Genomic DNA, 22,926 nt, shown 5'->3' on the forward strand with positions numbered 1-22,926 from the left:
GCAGTATTGCAATTGCACCTATGCGAGACTGTAATAATTTGTTTAGACTGTAGAGACATTCAGTGTCTACTGAATATTGAACAATAATTATGGCCCTTGGCTGCTGAGCGAGAGTTATGGCCCTGAACTATTGCATCTATCAGTCAGATGCACCACAAACATCACTGGTGGCCATCGCTTGAGCAGAAATGGGGAAAGTGGTGGCACACCATCACATGCAGACATAGCCTTGAAAATGCCAAATAGAGGCAAGAAAAATGAGAATTTCTAATTCTAATTTCTAGCTCTTTTGGCTCCCTATAATGAAGGAAGTGTATGTAACACAGAGAAAGATCACTTGCTTTACACGTATTGTAGTTCTTCACACAGGTTTTACTGTAGGCAGTCACAAATATGGTCAAAATACCATAGTAATATATGTAGAATATATAAGTAATATATGAAAAATACTTGCATTACATTGGTCTAAGCAAGCAAAATGCAGCACTTTATTGAAGGCACAGCTTTAGAAGGGCAGAAATACAAGAGCAACATATTTATATTATCAGTTTAATAATTATCACATCTGTTAAATGAAAGTTAAATAATATAATTGTTGTTTTAAACAGCAAAATACAAATTATATTTCATATTCAAATGTTAGACACATTGGATTTTATTGTAAAGTGTTTGAAACTATATTTTTTGAAAGGCTAAAAATGAAAGCCATTCTGAAATGGCTTTAATTTTCTATTTAAAAATAAAATTTCTATATGATTTCGACCTCACATATTAAAAATTTATCTGCCACTCACAAGACACTTAGATTAGTGGGAACTGGAAAATGTGAGTGTGAAGGGATTTTTATGATCAGAATAAGACTTCAGCAAAGATTAGGATAGAGAATTTTTTAACTTGCTTTACACTATGTATATTTAGAGTTATGAAGTTGTATGAATTTACTGTGATTTATGAAAAAAGACATCAAATGATATTACTACCTTAGATATCAAATCCAACATTTTACAAAATTACCACTGCTGTATTCCATAAGGGCTTATTTTCCCTTGAATTGCTAAAAAAAATCAAAAATTCAAAATTAATTAAGGTGGCACATGGTAAAAGTACAAAATTCTGCATATAACCATAATTTAAATTTTAACTATAAAACAGATTCAAATTTAACTGAGGTAAATGTTACTTTTGTGGTTATATCAGCAATGCTGATTTCATTAATATTCTTCATACAAGATTTATGGTGACTTGTCATCTTTTCATCAACTTCTAGCACATTCTGTAATTTAGTGAGGGGATTACACTACCAATAATAAATGTATGACTATGAAGTGTTAGTGTATCCGATACTGAAATTAATGTACTTACTATGACTGAATCTATTTCTTGTGCAACATCTTAACTACTTTAAGTTACTTGATTCTAATGTAAATTAATATCCATAATTTTTGGGTTTTTTTTCTTCATGTTAACTCTTGGCAGTTTATTGAACTCTTGGCAGGTCCAGAGGTTGTAAGTATTATTTAGAAAATACTTAAAAGTTCTCTTTAATGAGCATTATAACCAACATAAAGATTTTTGCTATTTGAAGAATACAGACTCTGCACTCTGCTTTGCAATTGAACATGTGATTGTGTTTCCCTCTATGACTCAGAAGTGGAAGCCAATATGTCAGAGAAATTTTCTGCTGTGTTTGCTGGCATCTGTTATGGCCCATCAGTTCAATGTGCCTCCCTCCCTCTGCCTGCACATTGTGCGTCTGATGCTCTGTGTACATTTTCTTACAGAGTTGCCATGCTGGAGAGATGATGAAATTGCATAATGGACTATATGGGCTGGCTTGGAGCTAGAGGTGCAGAGACATCTTCTAGCTTCTAGCATCTTCCCTTATTCACAGATAGAGCCAAGACTCCTTTTCTGACTCTTTCTCCAAGTCAGTCAATCAGGTTATGCATGTATGCATTTAACAACTTCTGAAAATTTTTTTGCACATTCAGGTGAGCTTATAAGAGACAGTTTTTTAAAAAGTAAAATGTTTACAACATGGAGAACTAATGGCACATTTTATGATCATATTCAAATATGTTCCTTTTTGTTGCCATCTTTGAAATATCCCCCATATATTTTCCCACACCAGAATATTTTGTTTCCTTAAAAACATAATTGGTAGGTAAGACACAGAGACTGATCAGTTAGTATGTTTTTCAAACTTGGCCTTCCTCTTTTGCTATTGAATGTACAGAAATAAAGGACATTGATGACTTAGAAATTATGAAAATGTAAAAATTTCGCTCAAACAGAGATTAGTTGATCTCAAACTTCCTCATCTTCTTAGGAGCTGTATGGGCACTTAGGCCACTGAAAGGCAGACAAGTTACTTTTCCTGTAAATATGACACCCTGAAGTAAAAATTTTTGTCCTCATTGGGCTCTTTGTTTTCCAGCTTGCGAATATCAAGTGAGTCATCATTCACACACAGATAGTAACTTCTATCTTCATAGCATTGGAACTGCACTGAATCTCCTTGGTAATGCATGATGAAAAAGTTATTATCTTCACTCAGCTATGAAAATACACAAAGTGAAAAACACATTGTATTTCTAATGCCATTCTATAACGTCAAATGTGACAAAAATTCATGTATGTTGTTGGTTTTTTTATAACTTATGCTTGTTATGCTTTTCTCCAGTGACTCATATTTACCAATTTTTAAATAAACCTTAGGCAACAACTAATAATTTTGGGATAGATTCTGTGATAACTATGAATAAAAATAATACCCATGTCCCTCAAAGACTGAGTAATATCAGACTAATAGATCCATTCCTTTGCTTCACAAAAACACCAGCACAGTTTCCTCAGTGTATTTATGATAACTTAGGTTTTTCATCTGGTTATTTTCTCACCTTAGGCCAACCTTGTCAACTGACACTAGCAGTAAAATGTCAATCCACAGTTTTTCTTGCCCCCTTTGAAGTAAAATCAGAATGTTACTGTAGAAATTACTCTTAAACAACTTAAACTCTATTACGTGTGGCTTTTCTGTATATCTCCAGTTTCCAATGCACTTTTTAAAAAGATCCATCTCTGGAACAATAGCTATTGTCTAAAGAGCTACTCTGTGTGTGTGTGGGTGCGTATGTGTTTGGGCTGACTGGGCACCTCAGGGTGGGGATGGATAAATAGTTACAAAAAAACGTCACGCCAGAGAGAGGAATAGTATGGGCTGAAATCTGCAGAAACTGTTAAGCTTGGGGCACCAAAAGGCTGCTGAACCTGCCCGTGGTCTACAGCACTCCTCCAGCGCCTACCACAGGTCGTGTAATGCACATGACATGCAATCGACTGCTGTAGCTGGACAGAGATTACAGGGCAATGTGTGTGAGCACAGCTGCTGAAACTAGGACCCCTGGGTGTGACTGCGCACAGCTGCATGGAACCTGCTGGGGTGGGGGTATGAGCCCCTGCTCCTGCCTGTGTGCACTGAGCAAAGGAGTAACTGAGAATATTGTGTGAATAGTTACCTGATGCTAATAGTGGGACATTAATTAATAGAAGGTTGAGATTTGTGTTCCCCCCAACTCAACTTCCTGCCAGAGAGCAGGGAATTTATAGCATCTTTTGGGAAAGACTGAACGTATCATAATCAAATTATTTTAACTTTCCTTTTGAGTGACCTCATTGAACAATCTTGTTCCGCCCATGTTCTATAACTCTGCCCATGTCCTCCCAGATCTATAACTCTGACTAGTCTGGTGTATTGTCATTGCTTAAGGGGACCTCTAAAAGGAAATGGAATTCCTGCTTGAGGAAAAGCAGGAGCACATTTAAGGGTACCAGCTTGCTGGAGATTACAGCGTTGGCAATAACCACCTTTTGACAGAAGAAGCAATGTGTCCTTTTAGCCTGTATGACAACAGAAGATGGAAAGAAAATGCCTTGCAGTTATTGCAGAGTACCTCCAGGAAACTTGAGGATACACCTCCTGTTATCAGCAAAGCTATAATAGGAAGCAGCTAGAACATTCTGTCCTGATCAATTCAACGTAGCAACAGTGTCTGCAGCTTCAATCAAAAAATTAAAGTTTTAAAAAACTACTATTAAGAATATTGGTCTTTGGGAAACAAATACCTTCTAGGGACTCAGAATGGTAAAAAGTAAGCACAAAAGGAATAAGAATGTTTGGTTAAAGAAAACCAGTAGAAGCCAGGAGAGAGCATCATATGTACAATGCAGAAATTCATGCTAGAGCAAGGGAGATTCCAAAGGGGTTTTGTAAAGAAAAAATTACGTGCTCACAAAGGCAGATTGAGATCCAGAAGTTTAAAAATACCTACTGTACCTGCATGAAATGATGGAAAATTAGATGGAAAACTGTAAGAGGAAAATTATTTGGAGAATGACACTATTTGACTGGGAGAAGGAAGAAGTAGAAACATAATGAAATACCATTAGGGCTGGGAGGTGCAGCAGATCATTGGAAAGAACAAAATATTTTGCAAGAAATCATGGCAGAGGTGATTTTCTATTATGACCTCTAAAGAAGGTTGACGAGAAAACCTGGAGAATGTGGTGGACTACTGACAGATAACATTCCTCCTGAGGACAGTTTCTACAGTAGGAGTCAAGATAATTTGCAAGTTCCAAGAAAAAAGCTACTGATTTTTAATTTCAATCCAATATTTTGTTTTCCATTGCATTAAATGAAGAACCAATTTACAGCTTAGGTTTCACATTTAATGACAAAAATTTCACCTTTATTCATGTCCCACAGGTGATTCACAATGCACTTGAAATAAAGCACATATGATCATGTCAGAAAAATGCTACAATATTGTCTTCAAAGGCTAAAGAAAAAGATGTCAGTAATGGGAACTACAGAAAAAGATGTGAGAGAATAGTTTACAAGTTTTAAAATAAATGGACTAAAAGTTATATAAAGTCAGATGGCACATATGAACATTACTCGATGCTAGGTTTGAATGCTGCACTCTAACCTAGGAAGAAACTAGAAGATAAAAAGAAATGGATTTGAAGGCCAGCTGAAACAGAACATCTTGTGGTGTTACGATGCGTTACACAAAGGAGTGTAGGGCACACTGCAATCCACATTTTACCTCAGATATAGCAAGGAATCAAAGGGCATGTGATCAAAGAGATGTGAGTTGTGCAATGATGATAAGCAAACCAGTAAAACTGAACTGCCACCTCAATTGCATCACAGAAGTTATGGGCCTTGGAAGGCATTACAAATTAATTATGTGGTTTGTGGCTAAAATACAATTGATGACACCAGTGAAAATTTTGGCTGTTGTTGTGCAGAGCATGCACAACATCTTGAGCTTCTCTTTCTTTCCACTCAGCCTCAATGCGTAAGCTGGGATGGGCAAGAGGCTGAGATGGAACACAGCTGGGACAGCTGTGTCAGAGTGGCCAAAGGGATACTCTATGTCATGAGATGTCATGGCCAGTCATAAAGCCTGGTATAGAGGATGAAAAATGTGGGGTTGAGGGGATGGGTGTTTGCTTCTGAGAAGACTACTGCTCAGACTGGCTGAGCATTGGTCAGGGGAGGAGATGAGTAAGTGCTTTTGCATCACTTGTGGTTTTTTTCTGACTTCATATGTTTTACTTTTGAGTTCTTTCTGAACTCAAAAATTTTCTTACTTTTGCTCTTGCTATTCTCTAATAAACAGATAGTGTGGGATTGGCTCTCACAAATGTTAAATGTATGTTATAAAGTTAAAAGAAGTTCTGTTAAGATCTGGTGTTTTTTCATATAAGTTTTGTAATATAAGTTTTGAAGGTTGATCTCTGACCATTGGGAAAGTTGAAGCAAGAAGGACTCTACAAACTCCAAAAGGCAGGATGGAGGAGCTGGATCAGAAGTGTGACATATGCATGAGTGCGGGGAGGGTTGGCTTACCAGGAGGTTGGCTTGTCAGTAGCATATATGAGGATTATTGTGGGTGTGCGCAGTGTGCATCTGACTGCAGCTAAGCACCCAGCACTGTTCCTTTCTCCTTATTTAGTCCCTTGTTGTGGTTCAATAAACCTTTTGAAATTTTAAGAAGTGAGGTGTAGTTTCTTGCATATTCTCTCCCCTGTCCACTGGCACAGAGTGGGATTGCACAAATATCTGGGGCAGGGGCTTGGATGCTGGCTGGAGCAACACACCTCCGTCTATTTTTTTACCGCAGTTGGTCCTTCCTGACAAATAGTAGGGTTGTGCTTCCAGCCCTGGGTCAGTCAGCTCCAGGCGTATTGCGCATCCCACCACTGAAAGTAAACTTTGGCCTGCATACTGCTGCCCAAGTGATCAAGAAAAATGCTTTGGCAATATCAGCTGTAGCATTCACTCTGCCACCTTTGATTCCATTCATACCGAAGGTGCAGGATCTCTGATACAGCAGCCCTCAATGGTGGCGTGACTTTGTTCAGCCCAGAACAGTACACTTCCAACTTCCATCAGACTTCTACACTGGCCATAAGTGACTACTGAAGGGTGAGTGAGGCTTCCTAATTGCTCCTTGGCTTTTCAAAAATTAATCAACTTTTGGAGCAAAAACCCCAAAAACCTAAAGCTGCAGGCTGGGTGCCAAAAAGGGCTGTGCCCTTGTCAGCCTGCTGCCAAGCACAGTAAACATGGCATTGTCAGTACTTACAAGGTCAAAACTTCAGAACCAAGGTATCTTGGTGGGCCTTGCCAGATTTTACATGTTTAGAATTTATTTTGGCCTACTTAAGTGGAGTAAAGAGTAAGTCGTTTAATAAAGTCTTTCATGACTGCGTAGCCTCTGGTATAATCTCTTTCTTACTTGTCTTCATCAAACTACTCAGTAAAACAGACTGTGGAATAAAAACTGTTACAGCTCTTAATGGAACTTTCACAGCTGCTGTCCTTCAGTCCACTCGGGCTGGGATATTCCAGTCAAAACTTTGGGAAATGCTGTCCAGATACAATGATCTAATAACCTTGCATTGTCCAGCAAGGAACAACAACTTGAAGAGAAGCAGCCTGATCCAGCAATTGAAATAGTTGAATGCTATCCTTTAGTATTCTTTTAAGCAAATGTGTTAACACATGAAGATTTGAAACAGAGGGAAAATTGAGTGCTACTAGTACTTATGCTGAGAGTGTAATGAATACATCCTCAAAAGTCTGAGGGTAGTAATGGGTCAAGAATACATAAAATATTATGGTTGAACTAGAGCAGAAGTTATACTAAAGTGAGACACTACAGATAAGTACTGAAGAAGATGTGTACTTCTTTGATAACCATTATACGCTCACTAATTTCTGCACTTCTGGAAGAGTTAAAAATAGAAATAGTAAAAAATTTACACATAATTAATGCAAATGGTAAAATGGGAGCTGTCTTACTTACTGGGAGAAGTATGAGCAACGGGTGGGGGAACTGGGAAAACCTTTTAAGTGGAGTATCTAAAGTGAAATACTGTTCTGTAGCTCTGACATCATTCTGTTGTGTAGTTAACTGCATTTTCTTCTATGGTATTATAAATTATGATAAGCATGGTCTATTATAGAGTTAGAATAATCACAGTTATAAGTAAATGCTCCTGAGTGAACTGTTGGGGTTTACTTCTCCACTGCTGCTCTGGCTGGGATGCTGCCTCTGTGTGAACTGTGTGAGGCCATAGTTGTAGCTACAGTGCAGTTTTCTATTCCTACAGCATCGCAGTTTTCTATTCCTACAGCATCGCAGTTTTCTATTCCTACAGCATCGCAGTTTTCTATTCCTACAGCATCGCAATAAATATTGGTTGTCACCTGTGTTGCCTTTCTGACTTAATCCCCAATCAGAATTAGATGTTATTGTAAATTATTACTTGCTGTAATTATAAATAATTTATTGCTATTACAACCTAATTAATATTTTTATTAAATTTAATAAAATATGTTTAAATTAATATTGATTGTGAACCATGTTTCAATAGCCTTGGTTACAGAAATGAATGTTTACAACACTATATACAGCTCTTCCTGGTATAATGATAGGGTCCACACATTCTCATGTTTCTGCTAATTCTACTAGCAGTCTTCAAATAGAAAAAAAAAAAAAGAAAATGCCTGTCTTTAAAATTTACTATTCAAAGCTAACAGATTAAATATCACATTGCAGACCTGCATAGCTTTGTCATTATCCATGAGAAGTATTTCTCCATCTCAGTGAACTACTCCCATGCTTTCTCATCCTAAGGACAATGCAGGCATTATTCATCACACTAGGAATTATTTACTGATCGGTACACTCATTTTAGAGGGTTTATTAAGAATCTTATGATTCAGAGTTGCCCATGATTTTGCCTCTTTACCCAGCTGGATGTGGTTCAAACGCAGGCTTCTGATTTCTCCTCATACCAATGAGTGACATTTTTTCTTCTATTTCAGGGTGTCAGCAAGAAACCATGATGAGCAGATCACTATCTGTCTTACTAGGTAATGAATGGGTTTCCAGAAATAATTTTTTATTTTAATTATATTTAAAAACCCAAAGTGATACATAGGTCTTGACAGGCAATTGTTACAGCTCTTTAGAGACACTGCATAAAGTTACTAAGCCTCTGTGAACAGCTCCACAGAAAAGACATGTATTTTTATGTTAAAAAAGTGTATGAAATAAAAAAGTGCATTAAATATAATTTGCAAAATTCAATATGACTGTGATTGTTTACAGCATACAAGGGGAGGACTAAAAGTTGCATTAAAAATTTCCTAAGCTTTGCTGCTTTCTCCTTCTGTAGGGAGCCAAGAAATGTTAGCGGCACATGAGTAACTCAGAGAACTTAAACTGAAGGACCCACTTAGATTTTCCAGGCCCAGAATGCAGCAGATTTGTTCACTAATTATTAGTAGTGTAGCTCATACCTTTTGAAAACCACTTCAGATAGACATCAATTTACCAGAACTGGCAATTCAATGCTTTCTGATTTAGGAGAAAAGTCAGCATTTTAGGAATTTTAGGCAGGGAACTTGAGGTTTTCAGGGTTTCACAGTCCCTCTTATGAAGTTCTGAAACTACCTGGGTCCAGATAGCTCTAATTTTGCCTATTGAAATTGGAAAGATTGGCTTTTCAGTTGAATGATAAAGCCACAGGGCTACAATCCTAATAAAGAAATATTATTAGTTAAATTTCCTTAGTTTTGCATATTCTCTAGGTTATAACATCTATTATCCTAAAATTTAGGTATCCCAAGAGTATCTCTGAAGTTTAGGTATCCCAAACTAATTTCCTTCATGTGCCTACTATGTTTTATCATTTCTATATAGAGAAGAGTCAACAAAACCAAGCTTTTGTCACAAAAACATATGAAGAAACCACCCAGTTATCTGTATTTCTGTCCACAATGCATTAATCCTGATTTATATAATCATCTGATGATATGAAATTCATCAGATGAACTTCTGATTCATCTGAAAAAATCCTGAAAATGACAGGGTTTTTTACTTCCCAGAAGTTTATGACTGATGGATTCATGAGTCCTTAAAACACCATAACTTTTGTAATGTGATCCTTCTTGATCTTCTTGATCCTATCTGCTAATATACTCACCCAGATTTTCTGCCTCTTGCCTAATAATTTGTATCAGATAAAATCTACTCTGTATCTCCCTCCATTTTGTATAAGCATAAAAATACAGGAAACATATTCACCTTTCATGTTTTAATTGAAAGTCAGATATTTTGCCTGGAGATTGAAGGATGTAGTCATAAATAAAAGTCAAGGGAAAATTTTGTATTTTCCCTTTTCTGAGGAAAAAAAAACAAAAAAAAAAACAGCTGAAAGAAAAGTAAGCAATTTGTCACTTAATGAGTAACAGGATGAATTTAGCTGCCCTTTTTACACACCTGTATTCACATACACAGTCTCACACACAGGTTGTTATTTGTTTGATCATGACTGTATACCTGTTTAAAGTCAGGATCTTCATGGCTGCATGTTTTCGTATTACATCTCTCCACTGAAGGACCATCTGGCTCTGAACAGGATGCTTTTAAGACCTGTGTTTACAACACATAGATTTGTTAATTTTGTAATTTAATTTGGTAATTTTTTCATGGTATTTTGCTTTTCAAACCCATCAAATGTGGCATTAATTCTAAAGAAAACTATATTCTTTTTTTTGAATTTCATTAATTATTACATTCAAATAATCCCAAATTAATAAATTGGTAATTTTTTTTTAAACTTCCATTAATATATTCCTCCTTTACCATTTGCAATGCAAAATGAATTGGGTTGAAAGCAAATACTCAAGACAGTCTTCCAAACTGTGTAATGCCCAGGTCCTATTTAGAAATGCAGCCCTAATTTAACTATATCATACCAGGATACCAAAACTTTTTCCAGATAAGAAGCCTTGTCCTGTTCCATACCAGAATCCCTGTTGAGGTTAAGGAAATTATTTGTATTGTGCTGGAAAAAGAAAGGTTTGTGATCTTTCCAAGGTTTTTACACCCTTCAAACAATTGATTTATAAGAAGGCAACCTCTGGACCTGAAAAATCTTTTAAAGATAGTTGCTGTTTCAGGGACAGAAAGGAAAATTCCTTTCTGTGAGTAATAGGGTAAAAATATAATTTATGTATCTTACAGTATACATTTCCCTAGAAAAATTCAGGAAACAGATTTTATGGAGAGTCATTTGCGAGTTAAAAACAAATGAAAAACATCCAAGATTTTTTGAGGAAGCATTTGGTGTTTTACACCGTCATGCATGGCTGACATTAGATGAAGGGTTATTCTTTATCTCAAAACACCTGTGCAAACACAGCTGCTTGGACCTTTGCTCTGCTTTAGACGGTAAATTGCAATATAGCTTTCTTCCTCAGACAGATTTTAGCAATGGTTATAATCCCTCACTGGGGAAGACTAGCCTTGCCTTCCCTTCTTATCAGAAACAAACTTTCACAAGACTGGAGAAAATGGGAATTCTTAGACACCAGATGGTAAATGTTTGATGAATGTTCAGCTGTGTTTTCTCTTTATCACATTCCTTGTCTTGTAATATAGGTTCATAATAATTTCCATCTTAAACTCATCTCTTTCCAAGGCAAGGTTTCTGCTTTTTACTCCCCTCTTCCTGCATGTTTTCTGGCTAAGAAGCTCCCTCTTCCCCCACAGAGACTGGACCCCAACATCCCTGACTATCTTCTAGTGGCAGTAGTCAACTACCCAACCCAAAAATTTTTGCAATAAATTTTTCTGAGTATTTCCCAAAAAAGAATAAAGGGACATATTCAGAAGTTATGAAATGTGGCAGGTGGTAATAAAAATTAATTTGAAAACTTCTGTGGAGGAAATTGTCTTATAGTAAGAGAGAGCACCCACACCTTATAAAGAAAATAAACAACTTCTTACCTTTAGAGAGAGATGCTTCTTACCCTTGCACAACAGCACAAATTCATTAAGCTTTGATCTCTGTGTGAGGCTCACCAAATTTTTAGAATCTGTTTTACACAGAGGAGAATATTGCAATAATATGAATATCACTTTATGAAATAAAGAGCTGAATATGCTCTACAAAGAGAAAACATAGTTTATAGGTGTGGGAATAGAAATTAATACAATCACTCTTGATATCATTCTCTTGTCTCAAGTATTTAAAGCCTGTGACTTTGTGAGACTTTAAATTTGCCAGATATATAGTTTATTTCTCTACTTTTATGGTCAATATATGAAATATCAGTTATACATTACTGCATGTCATATGAACTACAAAGGCATATGTAGTGGTAGATAACTCATATGTGTAATAAACATGTTTATGGTATACACCTGACTATATATATGTCAATATTGAAAATGTAGCGTTTTTTCCCTTCTACTTTCTGCATGTTTCTAGATAAAAATCCTTCCATTATCATAATTATGGATGCATTGGATTAACCAATTTTTGAGCTAATACTGTTTTTTCAGCTGCAGGGGGTAAGAGAATATCAATAATATGGGACATTCTTCAGCTTGCTAAACTGACAATGTTCATTGTTACCTTCTGATCCTTCAAGGACTCAGCAAAAAATAAATAAAGTACCAACTGATACAGCACACAAGAGCATTACCTAGCAAAACCCATTACATTAATGACTGCTCAGTGATGCTATTAACTATCTGACTGACTTGCAAGCTTACTTCAAAAAAATACCACCTGTGCTTTTATACGTATGACAAGTGTTCCATTTAAGGTAAAAAATATAAAAGAAAGTGGCAGTTGATTGATATGTTTAACTGCAGCAGCTGAATATAAATTTAAAATATGTTAGATTATTATGCAATAACATTTGCAGTTAAGGAGTTTGGAGTTTTTTTATATATTACCAAAGGCATTTTTTAACTTTTGAATGATTTGCAGAATTAGCAGAACGTATTCATCTCACTTGACTAATTTTAGCTGCTCTTGGCCCTAATTTTAGTTGCCTTAACTTTCCTTAACTGTAATGTTTTTGTATTATTTTTGAAGGAATTTTTCTGAGACAGATATAGCATGAAAATAGCATAAAAATCCTTGTTAAAAAATTTGAGAAAAACTCAAACTGACTATGCTTAATTAATTTTAAATGAGAATTTAGATAAATCTGGTGGACTACCATAGCAGGTCTACAATTCTGTAATTTTTATTACTTTTTGTGACATCACCTTAGATTGCCTCAGATGCAATTGTCCAATTTCAGTTGTAGCATTTAAGAGGCACATCACCAGGCAAGAGAGGTTTCTTATCCAAGTCAAGAGTGTTCTCTCTTGAAGGTAAGAGTGACAACAAAAGAGGTATGCAGGAGTTCATCCACTTGACCAGAGACATCCATCAACATGACTTATATCCTAACCATCCTTGTCTTTCTCCATCTATAGAGTTTATTGTGACTTACTTATACATTGTTTAGTCTGACTAAGTCCAAAGGAGCCCAGCTTTTCTCTATAGCACCTCTAAAAGAGGTGACAAGTGGTTTATCCAGCAGCCAGAGAATGGCAAGGAAAGTAAGGAACCTTTCCATGATTGTATGTTAAAGATACCTCCAATCCCTGATGGTTTTTTAATTAATTACCTTGTCTCTCTGGTCACCAAAATCTTACCAGAGTCTAAGGACTTAAGGGGCAATTTAAAGATCCATGCAAAGAAAATGCCTTGAAATGAAATAAATTAAAGAACGTCTTGCTTAGGGATATCCCTAAAATATAAAGCTTTGGGATTTGGGAGGATATCAGTATTTTTATACTGTTCCCTAGAAATCCTCATTATTCCCTTCTTCAAGGTGCAGTACTGGATCAGATTTGTTCTTATTGGTTACAGGAGCCCTTGATGACTGGAATTAGAGTGCATTTTTCTTCCACTCTAATACCTGAATTAATATATCTTTGATTTTCTCAGTAATTTCTTAAGTGTACAATATGAAAGTTCTGAAAGCACGCCTCCTTTTTCTTCATATTAGTTTCTCTTTGGTTTTCCTCTCCTGCTAAAACAGGTCTTCACTTTAAGACTCATATACCAGCAAATGGAACATTCACACTTTTCCACAAAAAAAATTTGTATGTTCCTGTTTGTATACAATATATTCCCTTACATACATTTGTTTTCAGTCCAAGCCACTAGTCCTAATTTACAAATTCTGTAACTTTGAAGATTTCTTCTTATGGAACACAGAAAGGCTCTTTTATTTTAAGACCTGTCCAGTAACCTGAGCTAAGTCAAAAATCTGATACAATATGTTACTTCACATGGCAAGTCTATGTGTAAAACACTACTACCTTATTTTCCTACACTCAAATGTATCTTTAAAACCAGACCTTAACAAAGACATGATACCTTTTTTTTCCACAACAGGTTTATCAGTAACTGCTGCTCCATTCCGTGTGAACACACTTAACCATGCAATATCTAAAATAGAAGGTATTTAACAAATATGTGGAATTAGACAGCTACATTCCTCATAGATTTAAAAATAATACAAACAGTTTCAAGAATTGTTTTGAAATGTAATCTGAGAAGAAGTGTGTAATAGCAACAGATATCAGATTTCTTTTCTTGAGGGTCTCTGAATTCATTTAACCCTGTTAAGGCTGTACAGTTAGACTTGTGAACAGGTACACTGAAGTCTGAACACTGAGCCTAAAAAGTGTATTGATTGCTTAATTTTCTTTTGCAACAGAGAATGCACCTAAGAAACAAGAGGTTGGTGACCAACTGTAAAGTCTAGTATGCTATTAAAGAGGAGCCTGAAGTGCTTTGGCAGTGAAAGTGAGTACCTTAATATGAAATGTATGGAACTGAGAGGCAACAGGTAATGATAGGAAGTGGTTTCTGGCTTTTCTAACATTAGCCTGAATCACACAGCCAGTCAGCTGGGGAAAACATCATCCACTTCTGGTAAAAATGTCACAAACATCCTCATTACAACTGGTGCCTAATATTATGTTGTCTTAACTGCATCATGAATATATCTCTTTGGTGCTAATATGCACAAAAATATTACACAGTGTTTCCTTTTCTGTTGTTGTTGGGATTTTTTGGGGTTTTTTTTGTTGTTGTTGTTTTGTTTTGTTTTTGTGTTCTAGGAATATCACTACCTTCTACATCAGGCTTGTCAGACTATGTATCTGTTCACAAACTGCTTCCATTGTATACCTATACAGGTTTTGGTTCTGTTCATAAATTAAAAATAATAATTGTCTGAGTGACTCCAAAATTTGGTGGAGTTATCAAGGAAAAGATACTGGAAAATATATAAAACACACTTAAGTAACCTATCAGTGTAGCAGTCATTATTCTCCATTTAACAGAACTAAAGTTTTAGAAATTCAATAGCTAACTTAAAGATTTCAACGTTTTCCTCTATTTTGGTTAAAAATATGTTTTATTGAGTTTTTTTCCTGCTTTCACATCTCTGGAAATGGCATCATTCTAGAATAATTCCATCATTCTAGAATAATTGCATTTGCTATTTTGGTGTCAATCTTTGGTGTCAAATACTGAAGCCCCATTTGAGACAAAGAATTAAATTAAAAATAAAATAACCTCACAAATTCCAAAATGTGCCCTATTCTCCATTTTGCATTCGTTCTTGCATTTTGTATTTGTTCTTGAGCATTACCTTTCCTCTGTCTCTCTTTAGAGCTAAATGTCTATACTTCCCACTAAGACAAATGAGCGTAATCAATATAATCTCATCATTTAAATAGATAACATACCTACTGTAAATCAGGATAAAAGTTTTCTTGTATCATTATTAATACTCATACAGATCCAATATATTGTTATATCTACAGAGAACAGGATTACAGAATCATTTAGGTTGGAAAAGACCCTTATGTCATTGAATACAACCATATTCCTAATCACTTCATCCAAACACCTAAATCTCTACAGGGCTGGATACACAAACATTTTCCTGGGCAGCCTGATTCAAAACTTGGCAGCACTTGCAACAGAGACAGTTTTCCTAATATTTAATTTAAATTTCCCCTGGCACAACCCAAGGCAATTTCTCCTCATCCAGCCTCTTGTTACCTGGGAGAAGAGACCGACCCCCACTAGGATAGACCCTCTTTTTGGGCAGCTGCAGAGATAAGGTCCCTCCTGAGTCTCTTTTCCTCCAGGCTAAACACCCCCAGCTCCCCCCACTGCTCCTCACAGGACTTGTGCTCCAAACCCTTCCCCAGCTCCATTGCCCTTTTCTGGACATTCTCCAGCACCTCAATGTCTTTCATGGAGAGAGGGACCCAAGGACACATGACACACAATAGTACATTTGAACATGTCCTGGGTACTATACATGCAATTGGTGAGTTTTTGTACATAAGGAACATTACCTTCATGGGATTGTGAATCCTTGGTAGATATTTCATGATGACCATCTTCATCTATATCAAAATGCACTGTTTTTGAATCTTCAGTGAGTATATAACATTTCAATGTTTTTCGCAGGCTAAACACTAAAAAAAATGAATTATAATTAATTTTACTCTCAACAGAGAAATTACAATATTCTATTAGAAAATTTTTTTGCATTTTTTAACAATCTTTACTTGATAATATATGTATATTTGAACTATGAGCAGTATAGCCAACATATACTAGAAATTATCCAGTGGACTTAAGCAGCTGTTTTGAGGGCTCTGTGTTGGTGTGAAGAAGGAAAATAAATATTTATTTGCTTAGATATTTATGTCAGTGACCAGAAAAGATGTATCTCAACCTTTTAGAGAAATAACATATGAAACCTTGAGTTTGACAAAATAGCTTTCAACTCAAGAGCCTGAGGAATAGTGTAAGAAAGAGGGATTGTGGACCACATGAAGATAGCTGTGTTGAAAAAGACTAAAGATTAATGGCAACAGGATGAATTTGAACGTGTGAGAGTAGGTCCACATTTGCAGTTGACTGGTGAATGAGTAGACTTAGAAGAGCCAATGGAGCTCTGTGGGAAGCCTGAGCCAAAGCAAGGCTGTTCATAGATGTCTTTGAATGGAGAGATGTGAAAAATAAAGTTGTAAGTTTCTTTATGAAGAAAAGAAGAGATAAAGTAGGGAATGTTTCTCTGAAGTATATTATTTATAGACTAGTTTCCTGTATTTCACAGGTAAGTACTTGTCTGTTTTCCAGTTTTGCATTTTGAATATTGGATCTGGGTATAAACAGGACTTTTAGGTTAGAGTGCTTATGGCTATCTAAAATAGCAGCATTTAGTTTGGGGATTAGACATCTCATCCTGAAAAAAAAAAAAAACCAAAAAAAAAAAAAAAAACCAAAAAACAAAACAAAACAAAACAAAACAAAACAAAACAAACAAACAAACCCAGGCCTTTCTAGCTAAAAGTTTCCAGGAGGGTAATTGTTCTCTTTCATTCCTAGACACAACTGTGTTGTTCTGGATGTCAGAAGTATGTATGTCCAGACACTCAGATATCAGATACCTCCAGAATAACACTATAAGGCACAATTTTGATTGTGTTCAGCTGAACATTGTTTTACTGGAAGAGGTTTGATATTTTCCAATGCAGTTAAGATGTTTCTGAGATGACACAGACCTCCAGTGTATGCTGTGAGATAAAAAATCCTGTCTTTGCCAGAATAATTAGGCAAACAACAGGATATGCAGAATACATCAGCAGTAGCATAATGTTTTAGGAATGCTTGACTTCACCAAAAACTTTTACTTATTTCATAATGAGATACCTCCTCTGAAACATCTGTATTTAGCAAATATTTTGAAAAAAATCCATTGTTTCCAAGAAGCTTTCTTTCCACCCTGTTTAGGTTGAGCAGAAAATCTGCACAAAGAGAAGGGTGATGCACACCCTGACAGCCTGAATCACACACTTCAGAAGTGGCAGATTCTGTGTTGGACCTTTGATTACATGTATAGCTGATTTATGGTTGGACAAAGGCTTTCTCTTCAAAGGCAGCTGGCAATTAGGCTTCCAGAAAAAAAGATTAGTTGTTCTAAAAAGCAACAGAACAACTACAATAACCAATACAGCAAACCCTTAAAAATTTTATATTGAAGTAGCTATAGTGCAAGAATTCTACTTATAACTAGAATTACAAGAACTAGTGCAGTGCCCAAACTAGAATAGCTGGCAGGTCTGATTATCATTCACCCTTTTCCAGGGAGGTACATTTGTACATTAGGAATTACTGGTCTGAACATGGTAGGGTGAAAATTGTAATGTCAGTATTTTAAGGAGTATTTCTGTTCTGGTTATTTTAAAGGTAGCTTTTGGGGTCTATTTTTCACCAAATATTTTTATTTTTGACAGCATCATAGAAAATCTGTTCCACATGCTTAATTTTGTTGGATTTTGCCTTGGATTGGAATATTCTTTTCAAGATTACAAACATATCTGCTACTCAGGTAAGAGTTACCTGGCTTTCCAGGAGCTGTTCTCATATTTCTTAGCAGAAATTTCTTCTTCACAGACTGTCTTCTATGGAGAGGCATTTGATATGGCTTTCTACGGCCTGAGCGAAGCAGCATTGCAGAGGTGCTGAAGGTGACAATGATCTCACTTGACTTCCCTTTCGAGTCCTAAAGTAGGAGTTAGAATTTGTCACAAGACTTTGTGTTTCCACAAGTTTTCAAATATAATTTTGATAAATGACTATTAATAGAAGTAGATAAACTCAAAAAATGTTTGACTGCTTGCATAATCCAAGTCTTTATCTTGCAAAGCAAAAATACTGTGTTTCCAGTGATGGTAAATCAGTTAACTAACTAAATTTTCACTAAGATGCATGCCAACATGGATAATGCAGTCATGTTGAACAAAAATATTTTGAAAAACTTCCCCTTGGATAATATCTAAGCAGTGTTTGTGGCTTTAGTTTTTGTTTGTCAATGATAGGAAGCTAGTTACATTTTGCTAACTGAGTTGAAAAATCACATTCATTTTGTGAATACTGTCTAAGATAATTGTCAAAGTATTCATAAGAGATTGAAAATGATGCTAACTTCAAAACAGCATATTCTGACTCTCAGAGGTATACATAGGTATTTCAATCTTAAACCAAAGTTCAGGAAATCTTGCCTTGGAAATGAGGACTGGAATTTGGAAACTTGAGGAATATGTTATCATTATTAAGGAATATCAGATTAAATACCTGAAGGAGAGGTTGATGTCTAAGAATGTGCAGTACTTTGATGGTGAAACCACACAGGCAGCTACTAAGGTATCCTGAAGTTGCAAGTTAAATCACTGCATTTCAGAAAAGCTAAGGATGTTACCTGAAGAAAGGGAAGCTGAAAGTCTACATGCTCCCCTGAAGTCACCTGTTTATGACAAGTGTTTATGGCAAGTGCAGACCAAAGAAAACAATGAGCTTCAGTTTTGTCTAGTATCCTGGTGAATGAAACAAGTGAAGATGGGTACAATTTTATTCCCATGAGGCTTTGCACAGAATAATTAAATATCTGTCAGACCAGAAAGATTATGGCTCTGACACAAGTGTAATGGTTCGTAAATTCATCCAAGGAAGAGTAGGGCAGTTCTCTCTTCTGGTTTGGTTAATTTCCCTAATGCAAAGCTTTGTATTAAATTTTTACATGAAATCAAAGACTTCTTCTCTTTTACCAGACTAAAAGGGATAACTAAGGCTCTTATTCACTCTCTTCAACTCTAGTTATAACAACATTCAGTTAGATCACTGAAAAGTTAAACATCTATTATACAGGATTGCTCTTCCTTGTGAATAGGGTTCATATCATGAGTGATAACTTGCAGTCAGAGGTAGAAAGAAAAGGCTGGGTTTTCCTTAGCTTGCTGAAACTGCTTTCTCACTGAGCATTCTTAACAAAAGTAAACATTCTTTGTGTTTTTTTCACTAGGAAACTGGTCTTTGGAAACTTCCACCTGAATTGGGCTCTATGGTGTGTGTGGACAGTAATGCCACCTTGTGGATCTTGAGAGACGTAAGTCTCTAGGCGTTCATTAACAAAGCATTAAGACTTTGCTAGATCTATGAGGCTCAAAAACACACAATCACTTACTCAAGTTTCCTACTGAAAACAAGTGTAATGTTTGGCTGCTATTGATCAGATGTTCTGAAGATCCCAGTTCCTGGTTTTGATATTTGTTCCGAATTTTGCACCTGCATTACTTACACTCAAAACGGTAAGAAAAAAAGGAGAATGTTCACAAGTCAGGACTGAAGAATTCCTGAAGAGGGCAGTCCAGTTCAAAGACATTTTCAGAAACATGTTTAGGAAGTGGATAAATTCTGAAGAAACTTTCTGTGATGAATTATGGACAGGTAACCTTGATGTTATGAAGGACTATACTAAATTTTAATTACTTTGCCTTGTTTAAACTAGTAGAAAATAGAAAAGTCTGTGGTAGAACTTCACCTCTGTTGGCTCTCCAGAAACAAATTAATTGTTCTCCAGAACAATTAAAACTCCCTACAATAAATAAAACAAGCTTTCACACCTTGAATTGCCATATATTCCTTAAGGCATATAAATACTCCCATTTCAATAAACCTTTCCTGTCATTACATGTTCTTACATACATGTCACCTTTGCCCACATTTTTCATTTTTTGTCATAGTCTTTTATGCTGTGTATATCTTCCTGTGTTGATTTTTTTATCTTAATGTCTTTCATACCTATTTCTTCAGTTCTTTTCTGTCTTCTGTAAGGTAGACATTGAAGACGACTAGGAAGATTTGGATAGTGTTCTTGGCTGCAGATGTGTCAACCACTGTTTTCATAACTTGGATCTGATTAGTTTCATTTTGCATCTAAACTAAGTATAAAGGAATTAAAGTTCTTTAAACTGCTGAAACTAGCAGCAGTCTAATTACTCCTAATAAACTAATGAGAATGTTTGTGGCCAATGACAACAAGATCACACTAAAAGCAGAGGAAATTTGAATTTTTTTACTACTACCTGGATTATATTAATTCACTGATATGAAGACAGCAAAGAAAACCTGTTATATAGCTTTTCTTGCTCCTGTTGTGATCTTGTTTGTTCTGTCTTTCATTTAGCCCCAAGATACATGTGATCATAAAATTAAATTAAATCAAATCCAGTACGGAAAAACAACATTTAGAATTTTGGAGTTTGTCCATATGGTGGTATGTTCCAAATACTATCTCATACCTTGTTGACAAATTTCTAACAAGATATGTCTAAGATCCTTTTAGGGTCAGAACTATTTTAGTTGAGTTTATTGGGTCGCAGCTGTCAAGCCTGCTAGCAAAGATAGTAATTCCTTCAGCTTTATTACAATTTAACAGTGGATTTAAAAGAATTTTTAGCATCCTGTAGCTAATAAAAAAAATGAGGTTATAGTTTCTTTCAAATCAGACTTTAAAAAATCTATCATCTAAACTAGACACAGGAATACACAAAAATGCACATAAACTAGATGAAGAAAGATTTCTTAAGAAAACTTTAAGGTCAACTGAAAAAAACACTATTTCATAAAATTTCAACAAACAGTCTTATAACATAATCTTAAATTATTTAAACCTGCTATAATCTGCCATTCTTGCTTACCTTATTTTGTGTGGTTTTGCTCTGCTAGGATACTTCTACTGAACAGAATGCTAGAAGCAGCTCTGTTACAGCCAATTTATTGCCTGAAGAGAGGGCAGGAAGCCAAACTTCTGAATAAAACAAAAGTCTGACGTGGATCTAATCTTCTAGATCTCTACACATTCTCATTTATGTCAACATTCCAATGGTTCTAACTACTCTTCGAATTACAAGAGGGTTGGAAATTGTAGGAACAAACTTTTAAATGCCTGTTTCTGTATGATGCCACAGAAGCTTTTCTGCCCAGAACTGCATGCAAATATTTAGCCTCTAGTTTTGTGCATTCTATTCCTATATTTTATGTCACTAATATTGTTCTTGTTATCTGTCATTCTTCCAGGGCTGAGTCACGTGCAGATACTGGGTTTATAGTAATATAGACATATTAAAAGTAGGAGCGTAGCCTCTGTTTCAGGGAGCTCAAAACAAATTTACTGCTTAAAGATTTACCCAGCTATCAAATGGGCTTTGCCTGCATTGCATCAATGGGAATACTTGGACTGCTTGTGACATGAGTGAACTGCTAAAAGCGGATGTGATACATTTCTTTGCCCATGAAGCCCTGGTAGTATGTAGGTTTTCATTATCAAATTTGGCACGTTCATTTGGCCTTATCTACCTATTTACATTTCTAACCCTTCACTCCTACTGGTGAGTCCTCCCTATTCATATTATCTAACCTTTTCTAATTAGTGAGCCTTGCATTTTTACAGGAGTGAGTAACATTTTTATTTATCTCACTGAAATGATTAAAAAAATCCCCGAAAAACAATTACATTTACCTTTTTTTTTTTTTTTTTAACCAAAGTTTTCTTAAAATCAGGAAGCTACTGCTTTTGTCTAGAGTTTTTTTTCCCTGTGTAAAGAAGGTTATATAATTTACCTGTGTTTGGTTTAGGAAAAGTCTTTTGCATTTTCTAAGCCCTCACCAGACACTGGTAATGTATTCGGTCAACAGAAAGACTTTATTGAAACGTGTATTTAGTGACAAAGCAATGTGATACTTTGAAAGCTCAATGTTGTCTATTACCCAAACAGTCTGCAAAATGTGGGAAGTTTCTAAATGGCATGATGTAAGATTGTCCTTTCAGTACACAATTGTCCTAATTTTGTGAGTATAGAGTTAATTTTCATGCTGGTATTTGGAATAATGGTGTAATTTAGATTTAGGATGAGAATAATGTTGATAACAGACTGATGGGTGAAGTGTTAAGCATTATGACAAGGACTTTTTCTGTTTCTCACATCACACCACCAGTGAGGAGGCTGGGAGACACAAGTAGCCGGGAGGAGACACAGGTGATATAGCTGACTGTGACTGGCTGGAGGGATATTCCTTACTATATGGCATAAAGCTCAGTAATATCAGCTGCAGATAAAACTGGCTGGGGGCTTGGGAACTGGCTGTGTATCAGTTGGCAGGTGGCTAGCAGCTGCATTGTGCATTACTTGTTTTGTATGTTCTAATTTTAATGATAGTTATTTTTGTTTCCCCTCCTATTTCTGGCCTATTAAGCCGTCTTTATCTCAACGGGTGAATTTAATGTTTTTTCCCCCAGTTCTCTTACTCATCCTGTGGTGGTGACAGGGAAGTGAGCAAGTAGTTTGTATGGTGTTTAGCTGCCTGCTGGGTTAAACCACACAGTCCATTTGGCACCCAACCCATGGGTGTGAAGGGTTAAGATAACTACTGTTCTGACATGTTAAAACAAATTTGTTATAAGTAATTAGTTGCATTGGTTTAAGAGTTGTTAGCCACAATGTTGATTTATTTGATCTCAATGTTGTTGTGTGTTCTCAGAGTTGCATTGGGTAACACCTTACTTGCTGTGTGTGTTCCCCATTGTGTCATTTCTCAGCTCTGAGTTAAGGT

At 35.9% G+C, this 22,926-nt stretch overlaps 1 protein-coding gene across 1 annotated transcript in view; it reads right to left on the reverse strand.

The window, feature by feature from the left end:
• Window positions 1-372: 372 nt before the first annotated feature.
• Window positions 373-22,926, reverse strand: part of LOC128822461 (uncharacterized) — a 33,213-nt gene continuing 10,659 nt past the window's right edge. The window contains exons 2-7 of the mRNA XM_054004185.1: window positions 17,878-18,040; window positions 15,822-15,944; window positions 13,819-13,890; window positions 11,379-11,467; window positions 9,927-10,019; window positions 373-2,557 (exon numbers count right to left, since the gene is read on the reverse strand). Coding sequence (XP_053860160.1) covers window positions 2,369-2,557; window positions 9,927-10,019; window positions 11,379-11,467; window positions 13,819-13,890; window positions 15,822-15,944; window positions 17,878-17,989 — 678 coding nt within the window. The 5' untranslated portion in view covers window positions 17,990-18,040 and the 3' untranslated portion in view covers window positions 373-2,368. The remainder of the gene's footprint in view (window positions 2,558-9,926; window positions 10,020-11,378; window positions 11,468-13,818; window positions 13,891-15,821; window positions 15,945-17,877; window positions 18,041-22,926) is intronic.

This window comes from Vidua macroura, chromosome Z, assembly GCF_024509145.1.
Source record: "Vidua macroura isolate BioBank_ID:100142 chromosome Z, ASM2450914v1, whole genome shotgun sequence".
NCBI classification, from domain to species: domain Eukaryota; kingdom Metazoa; phylum Chordata; class Aves; order Passeriformes; family Viduidae; genus Vidua; species Vidua macroura.